The sequence below is a fragment of the Aquarana catesbeiana genome, linkage group LG02 (genome assembly GCF_042186555.1).
Source record: "Aquarana catesbeiana isolate 2022-GZ linkage group LG02, ASM4218655v1, whole genome shotgun sequence".
In the NCBI taxonomy this organism is placed as follows: Eukaryota; Metazoa; Chordata; class Amphibia; order Anura; family Ranidae; genus Aquarana; species Aquarana catesbeiana.
The window spans coordinates 59,333,427-59,358,649 of NC_133325.1; the positions used below are offsets into that span (position 1 = coordinate 59,333,427).

At 43.8% G+C, this 25,223-nt stretch overlaps 1 protein-coding gene across 1 annotated transcript in view; it reads right to left on the bottom strand.

Annotated features, from left to right (window-relative positions):
• The window catches only part of GRM5 (glutamate metabotropic receptor 5), a 528,413-nt gene that overhangs the window by 80,456 nt on the left and 422,734 nt on the right, over nucleotides 1-25,223 (bottom strand). Inside the window, 1 exon segment of the mRNA XM_073612964.1 lies at nucleotides 24,327-24,453. Coding sequence (XP_073469065.1) covers nucleotides 24,327-24,453 — 127 coding nt within the window.

Below are 25,223 nucleotides of genomic sequence, written 5' to 3' on the forward strand. Positions count from 1 at the left end.
AGAATGAAAATCTGAAAGTTCGAAAACCCGAAAATCGAAAATAATTCCTAACTAATAATAAATATTAAATTATAGGTATTGGTTGTTAGTGAACGTACTTGAACAAATTATCTGAAATAACGAATGCCGTATCTAAATGAATGGAACGTAATGATCTAATAATAAATAGCAATAATAATAAAACCTTTTTATTATTATTATTATTTGTTATTAATTTGTTCCATTCTATTTGTTTAGATGCGGCATTCGTTATTTTCGGATAATTCGTAACTTCAGATAAATTTGTATTCGTTACGTTCACAAACAGCCAAATTTGAAAAAATATTCCAATACCTATAATTTAATAGTAAGTTATTATTAGTTATTATTTCGAATTTTATTGATTTTCTTTCTTTTTTCAGATTTTCGAATTTTCGAATTCCGAAAATCCAAAAATCCAGAAATCCGGAATTTAAAAATTAAAAATTCGAAATGTGGAAATTCAAAATTTCGAAAATTTGAAAATTCAGAAAGTCATAAATTCGAGTTTCCGAATTCAGAGTTTTCGGATTTCAGAATTTCTGAAAAAAGCAAAAAAACAAATGAAACGAAAACAAAAAAAATTTTTGTCAGTGCACATGTCCAGTTTTTAACCACTTAAGTTCCGGACCATTTGGCTGGCAAAAGACCAGAGCACTTTTTGCGATTCGAGACTGCATCGCCTTAACTGACAATTGCGCGGTCGTGCGACGTGGCTCCCAAACAAAATTGACGTCCTTTTTTCCCCACAAATAGAGCTTTCTTTTTGTGGTATTTGATCACCTCTATTTTTTTAAACCATTTAAATGGTATCCAAATCGGTGAATTATGAAAAACGTAAAGCAGCTGTGGGGCCCAGACCATTTTTATTATTTCTGCACCACCGATAAAGTTCATTTGGACCATACTTTACTCTTCATCTTTAGGTCCCTTTCACACTGGGGTGGTTTGCAGGCGTTATTGCGCAAAAATACCGCCTGCAAACCGCCCCTAAACAGCCTCCGCTGTTTGTTCAGTGTGAAAGCCCGAGGGCTTTCACACTGAAGTGGTGCGCTGGCAGGACGGTAAAAAAATTCCTGCGAGCCGCATCTTTGGAGCGGTGAAGGAGCGGTGTGTTCACCGCTCCTAAACCGCTCCTGCCCATTGAAATCAATGGGACAGCGCGGCTATACCGCGGCTATGGCCACGCTGTACGAGCGGTTTTAACCCTTTTTCGGCCGCCAGCGGGGATTAAAACCGCACCGCTAGCGGCCGAATACAGCCGCAAAAACGACGGTAAAACAGCGCTAAAAATAGCGATGTTTTACCGCAAACGCCCCCACTGCCCCAGTATGAAAGGGGCCTAAATGTATCCAATATGGGGACTAAATTATAATTAATATATTCCTTTAATTAGGAGAAACCTGTATACCTAGATATTTGAAGGCTGTAACAACCTGTATTTTGTGATCTATTTCTGCTAAAGCCACTGTTAAATCATCAACTGGGAGTATTACTGATTTTTCCCAATTTATAATAAACCCAGAGAATCTACCAAAGGTCTCAATCAGATTTATCGCAGATATTAGGGATTGATCTGTATCTCCCAAGAATAATAAGGCATCGTCTGCATATAGTGATATTTTATCCTCTTTTCCTCCTCTCTCAAAACCCCTAATAATAGTTGTCTGTCTGATTGCTATTGCCAGTGCTTCTATAGCCAATGCAAATAATAACGGTGACAGCGGGCACCCCTGCCTAGTACCTCTAGTCAGAGAAAAACACTCTGATATTGCTCTATTTATCTGTATACATACTCATGGGGCTGTGTATAATAGTTTAATCCACCTTACAAATCCTCTACCCAACCCAAATTTCTCCAGAACCTCCCACAAATATATTCACCCGACGCAGTCAAATGCTTCGGCTGCGTCTAGCGATAGTATAGCTTTATTCCCTACATTATCTGATGGTATCTGTAAGTTTAGAAATAATCTTCTCAAATTCGTTGCTGCGAACCTTCCAGGTATGAAACCTGAATTGGTCCACATGCACCAACTTATGTATAACCTTATTCAGTCTGCATGCCAAGACCCTTGCCAGAGTCTTAGCGTCTGAATTTAACAATTAACTCAGACGATAAGACTCTGGCAATAGATGATCCTTATCTGGCTTGGGTAATACTATATACAAGCATCATAATGGTAAAAGTATGTGGCGCTAATCTAAGTGTACCACTCACAACGATGGACAAAAATTCAACGTGGCAAAAAGCTCAATACTACCTTAATATAAAATACATGTGTTGCCTATAAACGATAAACACTTGCAAAGAGTAAATATGAACCAGTGTGCATGTTATGTTCACATGAACACTGTACTGCAGTAAACACTCCTATCTTCTCTCGTGGAGGAGCAACAAAACTATACTAGAGTGTTGAATGCTAGTGGTCATTCCTGATAAAATTATGAATAAATAAACCAATGTGCATAATGTTCCTAAAACACACTATGTGAAAATGTGATCCCAAATTTAAAATGGGTATTGATGGTGAAAAAATATTACATTAAATAAATAGCAATTCATATAATAAATTATACAGTGTGCATAATAATCCACTATATGATCCATTATATGAACTGCTATTTATTTAATGTAATATTTTTTCACCATCAATACCCATTTTAAATTTGGGATCACATTTTCACATAGTGTGTTTTAGGAACATTATGCACATTGGTTTATTTATTCATAATTTTATCAGGAATGACCACTAGCATTCAACACTCTAGTATAGTTTTGTTGCTCCTCCACGAGAGAAGATAGGAGTGTTCACTGCAGTACAGTGTTCATGTGAACATAATATGCACACTGGTTCATATTTACCCTTTGCAAGTGTTTATCGTTTATAGGCAACACGTGTATTTTATATTAAGGTAGTATTGAGCTTTTTGCCACGTTGAATTTTTGTCCATCGTTGTGAGTGGTACACTTAGATTAGCGCCACATACTTTTACCATTATTACGTTGTTCATCAGGGTGGGTGAGGACACCTCTTATGTTGGCAGCTGCTCTAATTTTGGTACCGTTGTCCATGGTCTCTGTGAGTGTGTTTTTGCGCACTAGTTCTTTGCTATTTATATACAAGCATCGTTCGTAGTTTCCGGTAGCCTAAATGATGCATGTGCATGATTCAGTACTTTCAACAGTTCTGGCAACAAAATATCTCCATAGATTTTATACATTTTGGATGGTAACCCATCTAGACCAGGAGCTTTCCCATTGGGGGAGTCTGAAGCTGCCCTAAATAGTTAATCTAATGTTAGTGGTGCATCCAGATATTATCTTTCCTCTCTGGAAATAGATGGTATTGTAAAAGAGTGCAAAAGGTCTCCAAGTTCATTCAGTTGGTAAGCAGCCTAATGTCCCGTACACACGGCCGGATTTTCCGATGGAAAATGTCCGATCGGAGCGTGTTGTCGGAAATTCCGACCGTGTGTGGACTCCATCGTACATTTTCCATCGGATTTTCCAACACACAAAGTTTGAGAGCAGGATATAAAATTTTCCGACAACAAAATCCGTTGTCGGAAATTCCGATCGTGTGTACACAATTCGACGGACAAAGTGCTACGCATGCTCAGAATAAATAAAGAGATGAAAGCTATTGGCCACTGCCCCGTTTATAGTACCGACGTACGTGTTTTACGTCACCGCGTTTAGAACGATTGGATTTTCCGACAACTTTGTGTGACCGTGTGTATGCAAGACAAGTTTGAGCCAACATCTGTCAGGAAAGGGTCCATTCGCTGGTAAGTTATATTATTTGGCATGCAGTACTGGGGTCCACCAGCAGGTGTCTCCTGGCAGTGTTGAACTGTCAGGAGAATATTTCCCTGCTGGTGTCCTGTCATCTTTTGGCTGCAGTACTGATGTCCACCAGCGGATGGATCCTGGCAGTAGGGGGCAGACAACACTCCCTGCGCTCAGGTGTAACTTGAAGCCAATTAGTCAGCCCTATAAATACCCGGCGAGCCCTCACTTGCTCGCCTTGGTATCTTTCTCTCTCCCTGCGTTCTGACCTTGCTGCCTGTTTAACCTTGAGCCTGCTATCTGCCTTGTCCTGATCTGACCCAATCCCTATCCTGAGGCCTTCCCAGTCCTGTCCCTTCTGTTCCTGGCTCCCTTGGATCCCTGCCCTGAACCCCATCCATCCATCCTCTCCTTGTCCTGTTCAGGTTCCCGTCCTTACCCTTCTGCTGACTTCCCTGTGTATGACCTTGGCTTGGCTTGTTTACGATTACGGTATCTCCCTTTACTTATATATATATATATATTGTTGTTTGTAGTGGGTTGTTGTGTGGGTTTTTGCACTGTTTGTTCCTGTCACTTATCACTTGTTAATAAACACCATTTCACTTACATGTGTTTCTGGTCTCCTCTGTGCAGTCCACACAGTCTGGTCTACTAGTCTCCTGACAGTATACCAAGGCCATCCCTGACCAGACGTGGCTGCACTGAGAAACCGTCCTGTTACGGTGGGCGCGCAAAATGGACTTTGATGAAATTGTCTATTATTCTCTGCTGGCGGCAGAGGATAATGAATATTGTTGTCAGACTCTTAAAGATTGGACCCGTGACCAACTGCTGGAAACGATACAAACAGCCCATTTATTTGTAGATCAAGGTCATGCGTTATTTGAGGATGTTCAGCCTTTGATTCAATTATGTATAAAGTCAGCCTTGTCATGCATTCCCGAAGGTAGTGACGATTACTCCCCTCCTTTCAGTTGTGACCAGGTGGAATCCCTGGTATGGTTGTTAGAGGATGATCCGGCTTACTTTGATGAACATTATTCCGCTTGTTCCCAGCAGGTGTTGTCCGATTGCATTTATTCAGTACAATCTCTGGTTAGTCAGGCTGTATGTAAATCAGCGTTTGTTCAACCTTTGCTGCAGGCATGGTCAGATCTCCTGTCTTTAGCTAAGCCACAACATTCCAGCCCTGCCATTAATCATCTGCCTTCCAAAAGATCTATCTCCCCGTCACCTATGGCAACCTCAGCTACAACCCAGTTTAATCAGTTCCCTACCAAATACTACCACCCAGTCTCCAAGTGTCACACCTATCCTGCTTTCAATTCACCTGTCTCTCCTCCTCCACCTGTAACAGTCCCACAAAACCCCTCTCTAGCTACAGTTCCATGGTCTTCCTTCGATCCAGCTACTTTCTTTGCTTACAGCCCTGCACCTACATACAAAACTGCACGGGCTAAACCAAAGAAGAAGCAAAAATTCTTCCCGACCCACACCATCTTGCCAGTAACCCAACCTGTTCCAGCTTTGCAGTCTGACGTTCCAGCTCGCCAGTCTGACGTTCCAGCTCGCCAGTCTGATGTTCCAGCCTTCCAGTCTGATGTTCCAGCCTTCCAGTCTGATGTTCCAGCTTTGCAGTCTGATGTTCCAGCTTTGCAGTCTGATGTTCCAGCTTTGCAGTCTGATGTTCCGGCTTTGCAGTCTGATGTTCCGGCTTTGCAGTCTGATGTTCCGGCTTTGCAGTCTGAAGTTCAAGCTTTGCAGTCTGAAGTTCAGGCTTTGCAGTCTGAAGTTCAAGCTTTGCAGTCTGCTGTTCCAGCCTTCCAGTCTGCTGTTCCAGCCTTCCAGTCTGCTGTTCCAGCCTTGCAGTCTGCTGTTCCAGCTTTGCAGTCTGCTGTTCCAGCTTTGCAGTCTGCTGTTCCAGCTTTGCAGTCTGCTGTTCCAGCCTTCCAGTCTGCTGTTCCAGCTTTGCAGTCTGCTGTTCCAGCCTTCCAGTCTGCTGTTCCAGCTTTGCAGTCTGCTGTTCCAGCCTTCCAGTCTGCTGTTCCAGCCTTCCAGCCTGATGTTCCAGCTTTGCAGTCTGATGTTCCAGCCTTGCAGTCTGATGTTCCAGCCTTGCAGTCTGATGTTCCAGCCTTGCAGTCTGAAGTTCAAGCTTTGCAGTCTGATGTTCCAGCTTTGCAGTCTGATGTTCCAGCTTTGCAGTCTGATGTTCCAGCTTTGCAGTCTGATGTTCTAGCCTTGCAGTCTGATGTTCCAGCCGTCCAGTCTGATGTTCCAGCCGTCCAGTCTGATGTTCCAGCCGTCCAGTCTGCTGTTCAAGCTTTGCAGTCTGATGTTCAAGCTTTGCAGTCTGATGTTCCAGCCTTGCAGTCTGATGTTCCAGCCTTGCAGTCTGATGTTCCAGCCTTGCAGTCTGATGTTCAAGCTTTGCAGTCTAAAATTCAAGCTTTGCAGTCTGAAGTTCAAGCTTTGCAGTCTGAAGTTCAAGCTTTGCAGTCTGAAGTTCAAGCTTTGCAGTCTGAAGTTCAAGCTTTGCAGTCTGATGTTCCAGCTTTGCAGTCTGCTGTTCCAGCTTTGCAGTCTGCTGTTCCAGCCTTCCAGTCTGCTGTTCCAGCTTTGCAGTCTGCTGTTCCAGCTTTGCAGTCTGCTGTTCCAGCCTTCCAGTCTGCTGTTCCAGCCTTCCAGCCTGATGTTCCAGCTTTGCAGTCTGATGTTCCAGCCTTGCAGTCTGATGTTCCAGCCTTGCAGTCTGAAGTTCAAGCTTTGCAGTCTGAAGTTCAAGCTTTGCAGTCTGAAGTTCAAGCTTTGCAGTCTGAAGTTCAAGCTTTGCAGTCTGAAGTTCAAGCTTTGCAGTCTGATGTTCCAGCTTTGCAGTCTGATGTTCCAGCTTTGCAGTCTGATGTTCCAGCTTTGCAGTCTGATGTTCTAGCCTTGCAGTCTGATGTTCCAGCTTTGCAGTCTGATGTTCCAGCCGTCCAGTCTGATGTTCCAGCCGTCCAGTCTGCTGTTCCAGCCTTCCAGCCTGATGTTCCAGCCGTCCAGTCTGATGTTCAAGCTTTGCAGTCTGATGTTCCAGCCTTGCAGTCTGATGTTCCAGCCTTGCAGTCTGATGTTCCAGCCTTGCAGTCTGATGTTCCAGCCTTGCAGTCTGATGTTCAAGCTTTGCAGTCTGATGTTCAAGCTTTGCAGTCTGAAGTTCAAGCTTTGCAGTCTGAAGTTCAAGCTTTGCAGTCTGATGTTCCAGCTTTGCAGTCTGATGTTCCAGCTTTGCAGTCTGATGTTCCAGCTTTGCAGTCTGATGTTCCAGCTTTGCAGTCTGATGTTCTAGCCTTGCAGTCTGATGTTCCAGCTTTGCAGTCTGATGTTCCAGCCGTCCAGTCTGATGTTCCAGCCGTCCAGTCTGCTGTTCCAGCCTTCCAGCCTGATGTTCAAGCTTTGCAGTCTGATGTTCAAGCTTTGCAGTCTGATGTTCCAGCTTTGCAGTCTGATGTTCCAGCCTTGCAGTCTGAAGTTCAAGCTTTGCAGTCTGAAGTTCAAGCTTTGCAGTCTGAAGTTCAAGCTTTGCAGTCTGAAGTTCAAGCTTTGCAGTCTGAAGTTCAAGCTTTGCAGTCTGAAGTTCAAGCTTTGCAGTCTGAAGTTCCAGCTTTGCAATCTGATGTTCCAGCTTTGCAGTCTGATGTTCTAGCCTTGCAGTCTGATGTTCCAGCTTTGCAGTCTGATGTTCCAGCCGTCCAGTCTGATGTCCCAGCCTTCCAGTCTGGTGTTCCAGCCTTCCAGTCTGGTGTTCCAGCCTTCCAGTCTGATGTTCCAGCCTTCCAGTCTAATGTTCCAGCTTTGCAGTCTGATGTTCCAGCCGTCCAGTCTGATGTTCCAGCCGTCCAGTCTGCTGTTCCAGCCTTCCAGCCTGATGTTCAAGCTTTGCAGTCTGATGTTCAAGCTTTGCAGTCTGATGTTCCAGCCTTGCAGTCTGATGTTCCAGCCTTGCAGTCTGAAGTTCAAGCTTTGCAGTCTGAAGTTCAAGCTTTGCAGTCTGAAGTTCAAGCTTTGCAGTCTGATGTTCCAGCCTTGCAGTCTGATGTTCCAGCCTTGCAGTCTGATGTTCCAGCCTTGCAGTCTGATGTTCCAGCCTTGCAGTCTGATGTTCAAGCTTTGCAGTCTGAAGTTCAAGCTTTGCAGTCTGAAGTTCAAGCTTTGCAGTCTGATGTTCCAGCTTTGCAGTCTGATGTTCCAGCTTTGCAGTCTGATGTTCCAGCTTTGCAGTCTGATGTTCTAGCCTTGCAGTCTGATGTTCCAGCTTTGCAGTCTGATGTTCCAGCCGTCCAGTCTGATGTTCCAGCCGTCCAGTCTGCTGTTCCAGCCTTCCAGCCTGATGTTCAAGCTTTGCAGTCTGATGTTCAAGCTTTGCAGTCTGATGTTCCAGCCTTGCAGTCTGATGTTCCAGCCTTGCAGTCTGAAGTTCAAGCTTTGCAGTCTGAAGTTCAAGCTTTGCAGTCTGAAGTTCAAGCTTTGCAGTCTGAAGTTCAAGCTTTGCAGTCTGAAGTTCAAGCTTTGCAGTCTGAAGTTCAAGCTTTGCAGTCTGAAGTTCAAGCTTTGCAGTCTGAAGTTCAAGCTTTGCAGTCTGAAGTTCAAGCTTTGCAGTCTGAAGTTCAAGCTTTGCAGTCTGATGTTCCAGCTTTGCAGTCTGATGTTCCAGCTTTGCAATCTGATGTTCCAGCTTTGCAGTCTGATGTTCTAGCCTTGCAGTCTGATGTTCCAGCTTTGCAGTCTGATGTTCCAGCCGTCCAGTCTGATGTCCCAGCCTTCCAGTCTGGTGTTCCAGCCTTCCAGTCTGGTGTTCCAGCCTTCCAGTCTGATGTTCCAGCCTTCCAGTCTAATGTTCCAGCTTTGCAGTCTGATGTTCCAGCCGTCCAGTCTGATGTTCCAGCCGTCCAGTCTGCTGTTCCAGCCTTCCAGCCTGATGTTCAAGCTTTGCAGCCTGATGTTCAAGCTTTGCAGTCTGATGTTCAAGCTTTGCAGTCTGATGTTCCAGCCTTGCAGTCTGATGTTCCAGCCTTGCAGTCTGAAGTTCAAGCTTTGCAGTCTGAAGTTCAAGCTTTGCAGTCTGAAGTTCAAGCTTTGCAGTCTGAAGTTCAAGCTTTGCAGTCTGATGTTCCAGCTTTGCAGTCTGACGTTCCAGCTTTGCAGTCTGACGTTCCAGCTTTGCAGTCTGACGTTCCAGCTTTGCAGTCTGACGTTCCAGCTTTGCAGTCTGACGTTCCAACTTTCCAGTCTGATGTTCCAGCCTTCCAGTCTGATGTTCCAGCCTTGCAATCTGATGTTCCAGCTTTGCAGTCTGATGTTCCAGCTTTGCAGTCTGATGTTCCAGCTTTGCAGTCTGATGTTCCAGCTTTGCAGTCTGATGTTCCAGCTTTGCAGTCTGACGTTCCAGCTTTGCAGTCTGACGTTCCAGCTTTCCAGTCTGACGTTCCAGCTTTCCAGTCTGACGTTCCAGCTTTCCAGTCTGACGTTCCAGCTTTCCAGTCTGACGTTCCAGCTTTCCAGTCTGACGTTCCAGCTTTCCAGTCTGACGTTCCAGCTTTCCAGTCTGACGTTCCAGCTTTCCAGTCTGACGTTCCAGCTTTCCAGTCTGACGTTCCAGCTTTCCAGTCTGACGTTCCAGCTTTCCAGTCTGACGTTCCAGCTTTCCAGTCTGACGTTCCAGCTTTCCAGTCTGACGTTCCAGCTTTCCAGTCTGACGTTCCAGCTTTCCAGTCTGACGTTCCAGCTTTCCAGTCTGACGTTCCAGCTTTCCAGTCTGACGTTCCAGCTTTCCAGTCTGACGTTCCAGCTTTCCAGTCTGACGTTCCAGCTTTCCAGTCTGACGTTCCAGCTTTCCAGTCTGACGTTCCAGCTTTCCAGTCTGACGTTCCAGCTTTCCAGTCTGACGTTCCAGCTTTCCAGTCTGATGTTCCAGCTTTCCAGCCTGATGTCCGGGTGTCTGCCCTCCAGCCTGATGTCCGGTTGTCTGCCCTCCAGCCTGATGTCCGGGTGTCTGCCCTCCAGCCTGATGTCCGGGTGTCTGCCCTCCAGCCTGATGTCCGGGTGTCTGCCCTCCAGCCTGATGTCCGGGTGTCTGCCCTCCAGCCTGATGTTCGGGTGTCTGCCCTCCAGCCTGATGTTCGGGTGTCTGCCCTCCAGCCTGATGTCCGGGTGTCTGCCCTCCAGCCTGATGTCCGGGTGTCTGCCCTCCAGCCTGATGTCCGGGTGTCTGCCCTCCAGCCTGATGTCCGGGTGTCTGCCCTCCAGCCTGATGTCCGGGTGTCTGCCCTCCAGCCTGATGTCCGGGTGTCTGCCCTCCAGCCTGATGTCCGGGTGTCTGCCCTCCAGCCTGATGTCCGGGTGTCTGCCCTCCAGCCTGATGTCCGGGTGTCTGCCCTCCAGCCTGATGTCCGGGTGTCTGCCCTCCAGCCTGATGTCCGGGTGTCTGCCCTCCAGCCTGATGTCCGGGTGTCTGCTGCCCAGCTCCAGTGGTTCCTGTCTGCTGCCCAGCTCCAGTGGTTCCCGTCTGCTGCCCAGCTCCAGTGGTTCCCGTCTGCTGCCCAGCTCCAGTGGTTCCCGTCTGCTGCCCAGCTCCAGTGGTTCCCGTCTGCTGCCCAGCTCCAGTGGTTCCCGTCTGCTGCCCAGCTCCAGTGGTTCCTGTCGTCTGCTGCCCAGCTCCAGTGGTTCCTGTCGTCTGCTGCCCAGCTCAAGTGGTTCCTGTCGTCTGCTGCCCAGCTCAAGTGGTTCCTGTCGTCTGCTGCCCAGCTCAAGTGGTTCCTGTCGTCTGCTGCCCAGCTCAAGTGGTTCCTGTCGTCTGCTGCCCAGCTCAAGTGGTTCCTGTCGTCTGCTGCCCAGCTCAAGTGGTTCCTGTCGTCTGCTGCCCAGCTCAAGTGGTTCCTGTCGTCTGCTGCCCAGCTCAAGTGGTTCCTGTCGTCTGCTGCCCAGCTCAAGTGGTTCCTGTCGTCTGCTGCCCAGCTCAAGTGGTTCCTGTCGTCTGCTGCCCAGCTCAAGTGGTTCCTGTCGTCTGCTGCCCAGCTCAAGTGGTTCCTGTCGTCTGCTGCCCAGCTCAAGTGGTTCCTGTCGTCTGCTGCCCAGCTCAAGTGGTTCCTGTCGTCTGCTGCCCAGCTCAAGTGGTTCCTGTCGTCTGCTGCCCAGCTTAATGACTCTGACATGCCAGCCGTCTGCCCAGATGTGCCTGATGACCAGCCTGACATACCTTCCTCCACCATTCTGCCTGATGCCATAGACCATGGACAATTAAGACCAGTTGGAGCGTCCGGAGGCCGCTCCTTTAGGGAGGGGTACTGTCAGGAAAGGGTCCATTCGCTGGTAAGTTATATTATTTGGCATGCAGTACTGGGGTCCACCAGCAGGTGTCTCCTGGCAGTGTTGAACTGTCAGGAGAATATTTCCCTGCTGGTGTCCTGTCATCTTTTGGCTGCAGTACTGATGTCCACCAGCGGATGGATCCTGGCAGTAGGGGGCAGACAACACTCCCTGCGCTCAGGTGTAACTTGAAGCCAATTAGTCAGCCCTATAAATACCCGGCGAGCCCTCACTTGCTCGCCTTGGTATCTTTCTCTCTCCCTGCGTTCTGACCTTGCTGCCTGTTTAACCTTGAGCCTGCTATCTGCCTTGTCCTGATCTGACCCAATCCCTATCCTGAGGCCTTCCCAGTCCTGTCCCTTCTGTTCCTGGCTCCCTTGGATCCCTGCCCTGAACCCCATCCATCCATCCTCTCCTTGTCCTGTTCAGGTTCCCGTCCTTACCCTTCTGCTGACTTCCCTGTGTATGACCTTGGCTTGGCTTGTTTACGATTACGGTATCTCCCTTTACTTATATATATATATATATATATTGTTGTTTGTAGTGGGTTGTTGTGTGGGTTTTTGCACTGTTTGTTCCTGTCACTTATCACTTGTTAATAAACACCATTTCACTTACATGTGTTTCTGGTCTCCTCTGTGCAGTCCACACAGTCTGGTCTACTAGTCTCCTGACAACATCCGTCGGAAAAAATCCTAGGATTTTGTTGTCGGAATGTCCGAACAAAGTCCGACCATGTGTTCAGGGCATTACTCTGATTTAGACCCCTGTAAAAGGTAGTAAAAAAGGATAATATATCCTCTTGACTATGGGAAATATTCCCGTTTGGTATACGTATACAGGAGATAAAATTAGGCTTGGGATTTTACAATAACTGCTAACATTTTCCCATTTTTCTCTCCTTCCTCCAAATACTTACTCCTTACTAAAGATTGTTCCCTTTCAGCTTTTTCCATAACTGTTCTTTTATATAGAAGTTGTATATCCTTCCATATAGCTTGGTTCAGATGTGGGATTCTGAACATATTGAAATTCTTTTTGTCATACTTCTGCTGCCAAAAAAGTTTCCCATTCCTTACTTGTCTTTTTAAATCTACTTATGGCTTGTATCATTAACCCTCTTTGAAAGGCCTTCATCGTGTTCCACACCAATTGTGGAGTCGTTGAATTTGCATTATCTAAAAAGAAATCAGTTAGTGATTGTCGCATGGACCCCCCATGGACCACCCGTAGCCATGAGGTATCCATACGCCAATAGCTTTTATTATATGGTTTTACTTTCCCTATGGTCATCAGAACTGGAGACGAGATCCCCCTTGCCAGACACCGAATATCTGAAAAAATTGGAAGAGCCAGTTCCGTGCCCAGAGCCAAGTCAATCCTGGATAAGGTACCATAAGTAGAGGAACAACAAGTATAAGCATATACTCCAGGATTGAGAAGGCGCCACATGTCGCACAGACCTATCTCCTGCAAGTGTCTCGCAAAGGGGGTCTCCAACTTTGGACCTGCCAGATAGCGATCCATACTCGCATCACAAACATTATTAAAGTCCCCCATTATAATTTTTGGGATGCCAGGATGTTCAGCCAGGAATATACTAATCCTCCGCAGTATCTCTGAATTATAAGGTGGTGGTACATACACTGATCCTATTATACATTTAGTAGAAAATAATGAGCAGACCAGTAGGACATATCTACACTGGGGGTCGATCAGGGTCTGTCTGCAGGAAAATTGTATCTTTGTTGATATTACCACATTAACTCCCCTTGAAAACGCAGAAAACACAGAGTGATATTGAATAGAGAACCTTGCGTTTTGTAATAGCGAGACAGTATCCTTTGTAAGATGGGTTTCCAGCAGACGGGCTATTGATGAATTATATTGTTCAATAATGGAGAATATAGCACTTTTTTTAACCGGATCCTTCAATCCTCTCACATTCCAGGATATAAATATTATCTCATTAGCCATTATCCCTGTCTGTTATACCTAAAGCCATCAGAAAAATGGTATATAACATTTTCTATACTTTCTCTAAATAAATAGGAAAGAGAACATACAAAAAGAAAAGAGGAAAGACATAACCAGGGTCTTCAAATATAAGTAATAGCACATTTTGACTGCATAGTAAACCCAACATATCGTTGGTATATGAGAGCTATGAGAGCCCCACGACGGAGGAGAGAGAGAGAGAGAGAGAGAGAGAGAGAGAGAGAGAGAGAGAGAGAGAGAGAGAGAGAGAGAGAGAGAGAGAGGAGAGAGAGGAGAGAGAGAGGGGAGGGGAGAAGCAACAAAAAAACACACACAACCACAACCCAACCCCTACAACAACCAACACCTCCCCAAAAAGCACCCATTCTCATCCTAAAACATTTTCCCCCAAGGAAAAAAACGGGAGTTAAAAAAAAAATAGTTATCCCGGACCTCAATGTGAACATCCATCCAGATACATCACACTCCCCCTGCCTTTAAGCTTTTAGTATTTTGGACAGAAAATAATAAGTAAATAGCTGCTTATCAGATGGATATGTCTCTGCGAATGGAGGACAGATGTTGCTCATTTTTATCCAGCCATATTGTGGCCTTTTTAGAATTATCAAAAAAAATTGTCTCATCCTTGACCATAATCCTCAGTTTAGACGGGTATAACATTCCATGGGTTATTTCAAGCTTATGGAAAGGCTTTTTAACTTTAACTGTATATTCTGCCCTCGATTTTTGTATTTCAATAGAGTAACCTGGGCAAAAGGAGATTTTTGACCCTTTAACCTCTACATTACCCTTTATTCGTGCCAGGCCCATAATTTTGTCTCTGTCTCTGAAATGCAACATTTTAACAATAAATGGGCGTGGGAACTTTCCTGGTAGGGGGGTCTTGATGGTATCCTATGAGCTCGCTCAACAGAGAGAAAAAAAGGAGAGAAATACTTTTTGTCAAAAATCTCCAACAGCCATTGTTCAATAAATTCTATAGGATTTCTTCCTTCTATCCTACTACAGCAGCTACTGTTATGTACTGTTCAATTACATTTGTATTATTGTTAAATTGGAATTTAACTTAAAAGTGAGGATTTGCTATTTTTTAGGGTCAATCTAGGAATGTCAATTGTGCTTAAGCAGTACCCCAAATGGTGTATTTGCCTAAAATTGCTACTGTAGTGCTGTTCTAGTTAGGCAGCTAGGCTAAATTTAGTTTTTGGCTTTTCGGCAGGCAGTGGAGCAGCAATCGATTGTTTTGGGTTTCCTAGCTGGGTGTTTGATTTCTCCCATCTGCTTTTGGAAGAAGTTTCCAAAATATAGGGCAGGAGGAGTCAATGTAAACAAAGCAGAGCTTCGTTCTGACAGGGGTGGAAGGGATGGGTTTTGTGTTCCTGCAAAACAGGGACTAAAATCTGTCTCTTCCCCTAGTAAAAGCAGCACACATAGTACACACAAACACTGGCTAGGCACGCAGTTAACCCTTTGATCGCCACTGTTAACCACTTTCCAGCCAGTGTCATTAGTACAGTGATAGTGCCTATTTTTTAGCACTGATCACTGTATCAGTGTCAGCAGTGGTGGCTGGTGCTCAACATCCCCCCCCCCCCGGAGAGGGACGGGAAGGCTGCGATCCCCCCAACCCCCCTACGGGAGATGGACGGGAAGGCCGCGATCCTCCGAACCCTCCCGCAGCAGATGGGTGATAAGGCGACGATAGCCCCATAGCCACCCCCACCCCCGCTCTTCCCCCCTGAGCCGACCCTTTTTTGGAGCCAACTAGAGTCTCAGCTCCAATCACGTGCTTAAAAAAAAAAAAAAACCCTATTGAAATCTATGCGTCCGGTGCCCTGCATTTAGATTAGGGGCCGGGCGCATGGATTAAGGGGGCGGCCACTGAGTGTCACTGGTTCCCACAAAGTGTCAGTTAGTGCCTGATTGTCCACCACAATATCGCAGTCCGGCTATAAGTCACTGATCGCCGCCATTACTAGTATATAAAGAAAAAGAAAGAAAAATTTCAGCATATATCCCATAGTTTGTAGACGCTATAACGTTCACGTAAACCAATCAATATACGCTTATTGGGATTTTTTTTTTTTTTTTTACCAAAAACATGTAGCAGAATACATATTGGCCTAAATTTACGAAGAAATTCTATTTTTTTTTTTTAAATGTTTTGGATATATTTTACAGCAGAAAGTAAAAAATATCGTTCGGTTTCTTTTCAAAATTGTCAGTCTTTTTTTATTTATAGCACAAAAAATAAAACCGGAGATCGAATGCCACCAAAAGAAAGCTCTATTTGTGGGGAAAAAAAATTACATAAATTTTATTTAGCTACAGCTTTGCATGACGGCGCAGTTGTCAGTTAAAGTAACACAGCGCCGTATCGCAAAAACTGACCTGGTCATGAAGGGGGGTAAATCTTCCAGAGGTCAAGTGGTTACAAAACAAGGCTGCTTTTGTTATATTATTATACACTGATCATTTTTATCTTTTTTTTTTTTTTGGCTCGATTTCTGCAGTTTTTTTTTTTTTTAACTGAAAATATAAACATTGCTACAATTAACAAAATATTGATTACATTAAATGGTAGCATTAGTTGAATTTACATATCAGATCTTAGTATTTCTTGTAGTTACAAGCTCGATTTCTGCTTTAAGATTATTATAGCACAGACACCTCATTACATTCCTGTAACAATATCAGCCCGTGCTCAACAATGATGACATCCAACCATCCATCACCGATTTCAGGAAATTTCACACCTTTCAGTATATATTAGCTGCTCTCAGATTCAAAAAATAAAATCCCAGGAAAGACTAGAAACCCAGCTGTATATTTTCTCCCACGCAAGTCTATTTTATTCTAAAGCCGCACACACACAGCACTCCTGATTTATTCGCCAGCACTGGCCTGGTTATTGATTCAATATTAATTTTAGCTCGGCGCTCTCCGTTGTGTGCAATTATTTGTGGGTTTTCTCCACACCACAATGTCCTAGATTTAAAAGATCTGTTCAATTCTTCTTTACAAAACATAAATCAATACTGCAATTTATGTGCTAAGGACTGTTTCTTTTTTTTAGGTGAATTTACAATGCAAGGCTCTATTATTCCCTAATAAAGGGGACTAGGACAATGCAAAAAAAAAAATAGTTTAGATTGTAAACCTATATAGTTATAAGAAAAGGTTTTCTGAATTACCACCTGAAACAAATGCAATCTGATTTCATGTAAGTCGTATTAATAATGGGGACGGTTTTATGTATCTACTTCAGCTCTGACACCTGTATACTCCCTATGGACCATGTATACTCCCTATGGACCATGTATACTCCCTATGGACCATGTATACTCCCTATGGACCAGAGCAGTTTTATGCCATCAGCTTGTTTACTTGGCAATAGCTTCATTATGTAAACCCAACATTTTATATTCCTGGTATATGCTTTTTGTACCATGTTACTTGTATGAAAAAGTATCTTGTTCTCTTTGTATTGCTTCCTTTATATGAGATCCCTGGCGTTCCTGGCAGTACTTCTGCTTTTCTATTTAAAACTGACCACACTAAGCAGGGGAGCACAACATGGTCAGTTCTCTAGCTGTGCTGGGAACTCAGCCTGCTCTCCTCCAATGATTATACTTGTCCTGAAACCCACCCCCCCCAGCACAGCCATCTAATGGGAAGCTCTGTGTGCTGCTGTTTCTCCTCCCCCTAACAGCTGAGAACAGAGGCAATGTGAAAAAAAAAGAAAAAAAAGGTATTTATAATATTTTTTTTTCATATCTACACACAAATGTTTTGCCTTTCATTTCTATTTTAAACTGCATGGGTTGTTTTACAAGGTGATGGTTTACATATACTTTAACCTGCTCCCGCCCACGCTATAGCCAAAAGACAGCTACAGTGTGGGACTTAATTGCCAGTAGGGCCTCCACAGACATGCTCCTGAGCATGAGCTGTCGACGCATCCCTGCAGGCTGATCCCTCACACAGAAAGGCACTGCTATTATGCAGTGCCCACCAGTGCCACCAACCAGTGGCCACCAATGCCACCTATCAATGCCTACCAATGCTGCCAATAACTGCCCATCAGTGCCTCATCATTAGTGCCACCTATCAGTGCTGCCTATCAGTGTCACCTACCAGTGCTCATCAGTGTCACCTTCCAGTGCTCATCAGTGCCATCCATCCGTGCCTGTCAGTGCCACCTATCAGTGCCGCCTATCGGTGCCACCTATCAGTGCCCTTCAGTGCCGCCCATCGGGGCCAACCATCAGTGCCCATCAGTGCCACATCTCAGTGCCCATCCTGACACCTCTCAGTGCCCATTAGTCTAGCCTTATCAGTGCCCATCAGTGCAGCCTTATCAGTGCCCATCAGTGCCCATCAGTGCAGTCTCATCAGCACACATCAATGAAGGAGAAAAATTACCTGTTTTTAAAATTTTATAACAAACTATGAAAATGTTTTGTTTTCAGTTTTTTCAAAATTTTTGGTCTTTTTTTGTTTTTTTTGTTTTTTTGCAAAAAAAAAAAAAAAAAAACAGCAGTGATTAATTACCACCAAAAGAAATCTCTATTTTGTGAAAAAAATTATAAAAATTCCATATGGGTACAGTGTAGCATGACCGTGCAATTGTCATTCAAAGGGTGACAGCGCTGAAAGCTGAAAAATGGCCTGGGCAGGAAGGGGGTTTAAGTGCCCTGTAGGCAAGTGGTTAAGATGGGTGCAGGTAGAGAAATTCAGCAGCCGTGGCTGATAATTAAAGTTTCACCTCCTGCTTTCTGTCCCGGTGGAATCCTATAGCTTCTTCTCTGGGTGACTAAAGGGAAGGGGACTCTGCCATGTTTTCTAATGGCTCCCTTGTGTGTCCCCACTGGGGAGAGTTACCCTCTCTGATTATAAGTCAAAAGAGCAGCGCTATACATAAAGTGCATACACACATCAACAGTTTACAAGAATAAACAGGAATGACAAATTAAAAAGAATCATCAATTTTCTTGTGAAAAAAAAAAAAAAAAGAATCATCAATGACCACTTATAAAGTGCAAAAATGCAACTGATATCAATAAAGTGCAAAAGAAAAATATGAAACTCTTAACATGTGCAAAAAAAATTATTAAATGGAAATATTTGCAATAGATCAACTATTTAATGGGTGACTATAGTCCATATGTAAAGAAAGTCCCATCACATATCATTCACAGTCAAAGGTGTTCCAAAAGGTGCCTTCTGTGTGAGTTCAGCAGAGATCTCTACCATCAGGTAGTAGTGAATACTATAATGCCGCGTACACACGGTCGGACTTTTCGTCTACAAAAGTCCGACAGCCTGTCCAACAGACTTCCGACGTACCTTCGGCGGACTTGCGGCAGACTTTCTTACGAACGGACTTGCCTACACACGACCACACAAAAGTCCGACGGATTCGTACGTGATGACGTACACCGGACTAAAATAAGGAAGTTCATAGCCAGTAGCCAATAGCTGCCCTAGCATGGGTTTTTGTCCGTCGGACTAGCACACAGACGAGCGGATTTCGGGGTCCGTCGTACTTACGACGTAAAGATTTGAAGCATGTTTCAAATCTAAAGTCCGTCGGATTTGAGGCTAAAAAAGTCCGTTGAAAGTCCGGAGAAGCCCACACACGATCGGATTACCAGCCAGCTTTAGTCCGTCAGCGTCCGTTGGACTTTTGTAGACGAAAAGTCCGACCGTGTGTACGCGGCATAAGTCTCTTACCAGAAGAGTTGAGGCAAAGATTATAATGGTGAAAAGTGCCTGGGTTTTAGATCACAAGCTCACCTACTCCTAGAGGAAGAAGGATCAGCTTTTGCTACATTTCCTAGAATGCTTCATCACTTGCTGGTATGTAGAGATTAGAGAGGAGGAAATCACCGGTGCCACACATCCACGCAAGTGTTCAATGGTGAAACGACAACCTCAGCCTTGGCTCCCGCCAGGCCATGATTCCAACACGTTTCGCTCCACCCCTTGGAGCTTAGTCATGGATTAGTAATGTAGACATTAGACCTGGTGACCATTGTCACTGGAATTGGATATGCATATGTAAATGGTGATTGCACCAAACATGTGAGGTATCATTACAAACGTCAGAGCGAGAGCAATAATTCTCGGGCCGGACTTCCTGTGTAACTCTAAACTGGTAACTTGTAAAGGCTTTTAAAGCATTGCCTATGGATAATCTAATGTACCGTAGTTTGTCGCAGATCCATGGGCGCGCACAATTTGAAAGCGTGACATGTTTGGTATCTATTTATTCGGCGTAACATCATCTTTTATATTTGACCAAAAAATTGAGTATTATAATGTGTTTGTTTTGAATAACATTAATTAACTAAATTGCAGATTTGTACATCTATGACAGAAATGTCAGAATTGGCCAGGTAGGCAAATTGTTAAATTGGAATAAACAGTCAGTTTAAAGCAACCTGTCAAGTGTTTTTTTAGTAAATGTTCCTTTGTTTATCCCTTCATTTACCCTTGATTTATGCTAATCAGCCTTAATTAACTTCTTATTCTCTGTCATCTAATTATTATTTTCCTGCTGATTTTTTTTTTTTTTTTGTTCACTTCTATTTTATAAACTATTAATAATTAAAACTTTTTTTTTTTTATTTGCTTTAATTCATATTTTTAAAACTTTAGCATATATTTACACATTTCTATCGAAGAGCCCTGGGGCCATCATAGAAAAAAAAAAATACAGAATTATGAGTTTAAAAAAACATATATTTTTTTTTTTTACAGAATTCTGAGTTTAATTTTTTTTTTTTGAGTTTGAAAGTCTGAATTCTGAGTTTGAAAGTCAGAATTCTGAGATTAAAAGTCAGAATTGTAAGTTTAAAAAAACAAACAAATTCTACACAATCCTGAGATTAAAAGTCAGAATTCTGAGATTCAAAAGTCTGAATTCTGAGTTTCAAAGTCAAAATTCTGAGTTTCAAAGTCAGAATTCTGAGTTTTAAAGTCAGAATTCTGAGATTCTTCCATACATTTCACATTGAAAAATGTTTAAAAGAAAAAATACATTTATTTAATTTGTAAATCATTTTTCAATGCTTTGTACCATTGTTGACAACTGAAGTATAAACAAAATAGTTGCGGTAGGTATCAGTAATTGGTATCGGCGAGTACTAAAAAAAAAAGTATCGGTACTCATACTAGTTGTAAAAAAAAAAATGGTATCAGTGCATCCCTAGTTTTGGTAAATCTAAAGGAAAATTGTACAAGACAATTGTATAATGGATCGCCAGCCTAAATGCAGACTTCTGGGAAAAATCAGTGAGCCAATCACACAAGCAGGAAATGACATACCTGGGGGGTGTTCTGTACACCATCTGTGTACAGAACGCCTCCAGGGTGCCGTATTGCATTTTACACAAAACTACAGTGCTGCATATTGAAAAGGAAAAGTCATTTTTATTTACATTAAATTAGAATCACATTGTATTACACTTGTATATGTTATTTTCATTTTTTTTTTTTATTTGCTATTTTTTTCCCTCAAAAGTGGAGTTACCCCTTTAACCACTTGCAGACCGCCGCACACAGATGTACGTCGGCAGAATGGCACAGGCAGGCAAATGAGCATAACTGTATGTCCTTTTAAATTTGCAGCCTATCAGGCGCGCGCCCACCGCACGCCGCGGGAGTGTCCTCGCGAGTTGCGGGAACTCAAACGCGATTGCAGTGTGGAGAGGCAGAACGGGGAGATGCCTATGTAAACAAGGCATTTCCCTGTTCTGCCTTGTGACATGACAGAGATCCACTGCTCCCTGTCATCGGGAGCAGTGATTGCTGTCATGTCAGTGGAAGCCCATCCCCCCCACAGTTATAATCACTCACTAGGACACACTTAACCCCTTTATCACCCCTTAGTGTTTAACCCCTTCCCTGCCAGTGTCATTTACACAGTATCAGTGCATTTTTTAGCACTGATCGCTGTATAAATGACAATGGTCCAAAAATAGTGTCAAAAGTGTCCGATTTGTCCGCCATAATGTTGTAGTCACGTTAAAAATCGCAGATCGCCGCCATTACTACAAAAAAAAAGAATAAAAAAAAATGCCATAAATCTATCCCCTATTTTGTAGACGCTATAACTTTTGCGCAAACCAATCAATATACGCTTATTGCGATTTTTTTTAACCAAAAATATGTAGAAGAATACATATCGGCCTAAACTGAGAAAGAAATTTGTTTGTATATTTTTTGGGGATATTTATTACAGCAAATAGTAAAATATGTTGCTTTTTTTTCAAAATTGTCGCTCTTTTTTTGTTTATAGCGCAAAAAAAACCCCAAAAAAACCCAGAGGTGATCAAATACCACCAAAAGAAAGCTCTATTTGTGGGGGAAAAAAAGGACATCAATTTTGTTTGGGTACAACGTCGCACGACCACGCAATTGTCAGCTAAAGCAACGCAGTGCCGAATCGCAAAAAAATGCTCTGGTCAGGAAGGCGGTAAATCCTTCCGGGGCTGAAGTGGTTAAATGGTGAATTCAAAATCTGGTAAACATTGGATTGTGAACACAAAGGGTGACATTACCTTTTGTTAATAGGTGGAACATAGCTGTAAACACAGTAATTCTGAAAACATGGTGAAATAGCAGAGGAATGACCTATCTGACCCCTTCTATAAGAGCTCCATGGAGATTGAAGTTCAGTATTTCAATCAATGAGTCACGCATAGCAGTCAGTGTAGATGTTGGGTTGAAAGGCCATGCCGTTCACAGCAGAATTCCAATGTAGTGCTATATAGCCCAAAGACATGACCAAGTAATATGTTGTGTTGGTTGTTATGGTTTATCTTATGACTCAGAAGGTGGTCAGATCACTTGTTAAGGAAGTTTGTCAAAGTTTTACTTCCATCAATAGTTACCGTTATTCCTCCTTTTTGTGTTTGTATAGGTGGCCTTTTAAAAGGGTCATCCAGGGCTTTTTTTCAGGGGGAACTTGGTGGAACTCAGTTCCACCACCTCTGGTTCAGACCCTTTGGTGCCTGCTCACTTGTAAACACAAAAGTCTGGTTTCTGTGTTTACAAGTGACAGCTCTGCACTCTGTATGCAATGCAATCCTGGTGTTTAAGACCCTCCTACTGTTTTCGTGAAATTTGACTGAACACACCAGCTATTTGATGTGATTTGGAGGGTGTGTGTAGGGGGAGGGGTTTTGTGGAGCCATGGGTTAAGTTCCAGCACCTATGGTTTGAGAAAAAAAGCCCTGGGGTCATCCATACCTTACCTGCCTTAGCCCAACAGGATCCCCTCATGCACCATCCCTTACAAGGTTCTTCACTTTGCTGTTTCCTTCCAGTGACGGCAACTTTTTTTTTCAGACTTTGGTGGGCATCATCTAGAGGCTCAGGGTAGCCCCAATTTTAACAGAAAAAAATAGCTGCCAAAATTACCACAACCTGAAGGTAATTGAATGTCATACACTACCTACCTCAGTGCAAGGAATATTTTTTCTGGATTTCTGAGCTTAGAGACGTTAGTCCCAGGCTGGGTATGCGGGACCCATTATATTTACTCGTGTTATCTTTGCATATTACTAAAGTTTTTTGATTATCTGGACGATTTAAGTGTGACAAATATGCAAAAAAAAAATCAGGGGGCAAATACTTTTTCACAGAGTATACTGTATATACATACATATGCTATATTACCAAAAGTATTGGGACGCCTGCCTTTACACCCACATGAACTTTAATGTCATCCCAGTCTTAGTCTGTAGGGTTCAATATTGAGTTGGCCCACCCTTTGCAGCTATAACAGCTTCAACTCTTCTGGGAAGGCTACTCACAAGGTTTAGTAGTGTGTCTATGGGAATGTTTGACCATTCTCCCAGAAGAGCATTTGTGAGATTAGGCACTGATGTTGGACGAGAATGCCTTCGCTCGCAGTCTCCACTCTAATTCATCCCAAAGGTGTTCTATTGGGTTGAGGTCAAGTTCCTCCACCCCAAACTCACTCATCCATGTCTTTATGGACCTTGCTTTGTGCACTGGTCCAAATCATTTGGTGGAGGGGGGATTATGGTGTGGGGTTGTTTTTTAGGGGTTGCGCTTGGCCCCTTAGTTTCAGTTAAGGGAACTCTTAAGGCGTCAGCATACCAAGACATTTTGGGCAATTTCATGCTCCCAACTTTGTGGGAACAGTTTGGGGATGACCCCTTCCTGTTCCAACATGACTGCGCACCAGTGCATAAAGCAAGGTCCATAAAGATGTGGATGAGTGAGTTTGGGATGGAGGAACTTAAGTTCACCGGAACTAAGGGGCTAAGCCCAACCCCTGAAATACAAGCCCACACCATAATTCCCCCTCCACCAAATGATTTGGACCAGTGCACAAAGCAAGGTCCATAAAGACATGGATGAGCGAGTTTGGGGTGGAGGAACTTGACTGGCTTTCGCAGAGTCCTGACCTCAACCCGATAAAACACCTTTGGGATGAATGAGCGGAGACTGCGAGTCAGGCCTTCTTGTTCAACTTCAGTGCTGACAGAATAACTTTGGGATGAATTAGAGCGGAGACACTATATATAGAACTGGAGTCTATTCAGGCAGGTCTACCAGAAGCAGCATTCCTAGACTTCTAGGGAGCACAGGAAGGAAAGGAAGGTTTAGTTAAAAAAAAAGATATATTTATGTATATACTATATATATATATATATATATATATATATATATATATATATATATATATATATATATATAGTATATACATAAATATATCTTTTTTTTTAACTAAACCTTCCTTTCCTTCCTGTGCTCCCTAGAAGTCTAGGAATGCTGCTTCTGGTAGACCTGCCTGAATAGACTCCAGTTCTGTGGATGGAGCCTCTGCCACGGGCTTCTTTTGACTGATGAAAAAAAATCAGATATGCAATACAGTTCTACTTCTACAGCTCAGTTTAGATGTGTATCACCTACAATTTGCTCCCAGATCCTTCTAGAACCTGACAAGGCTCAGAATATAATGTGACATGATAGGATTAGCCACAAAAGAGCATTGGGTGCAGTGTATAGAGTAGATATCTGTCACATGTTTAGATGTATCCTGGGCTCCAGTATGGAGAAGGGGGAAGAGTCAATGACACAGAGGATGTAGAGGATGAGTTGTACCATGCACAGAACAAGGACATACCCGTCAGATCATATGTAGGCCACGATCCCAGATCACACGCCTTACACGTATAATCATCAAATACGATCTCGTTCTCCTTGCAGGGTGTGCAGGTCCAGCAGCAGCTCACCTCTCCTTTACGAATCACCTAAAAATCAGCCCAGGATTTATTATTAGAGGTCCATCGTTAGGAAGACTCAACAATCGAAACATCTACTAATGTATAAAATGGAAAAGTTACAAATCAATAGGAAATCTGAATCAGGGAAAATGCATATAACTGATGAAATGAACCTCAAATTAACCCCCCCCCATCTCTTCAGAGGTCAGAGTCCCCCCATCACAGTGTCAGAGTCCCCCCATCACAGTGTCAGAGTCCCCCCCATCACAGTGTCAGAGTCCCCTCATCACAGAGTCAGTGTCCTCCCATCACAGAGTCAGAGTTCCCTCATCACAGAGTCAGAGTCCCCTCATCACAGAGTCAGAGTCCCCCCATCACAGTGTCAGAGTCCCCCCATCACAGTGTCAGAGTGCCCTCATCACAGAGTCAGAGTGCCCTCATCACAGAGTCAGAGTGCCCTCATCACAGAGTCAGAGTCCCCCCATCACAGTGTCAGAGTCCCCCCATCACAGTGTCAGAGTGCCCTCATCACAGAGTCAGAGTGCCCTCATCACAGAGTCAGAGTCCCCCCATCACAGTGTCAGAGTGCCCTCATCACAGAGTCAGAGTCCCCCCATCACAGTGTCAGAGTGCCCTCATCACAGAGTCAGAGTCCCATCATCACAGAGTCAGTGTCCTCCCATCACAGAGTCAGAGTGCCCTCATCACAGAGTCAGAGTCTGAATCTAAATATCACCCTGGTTGAGACACACTGATAGATAGGCCAATGGGCAGAGGTATAAATGATAGATAGATAG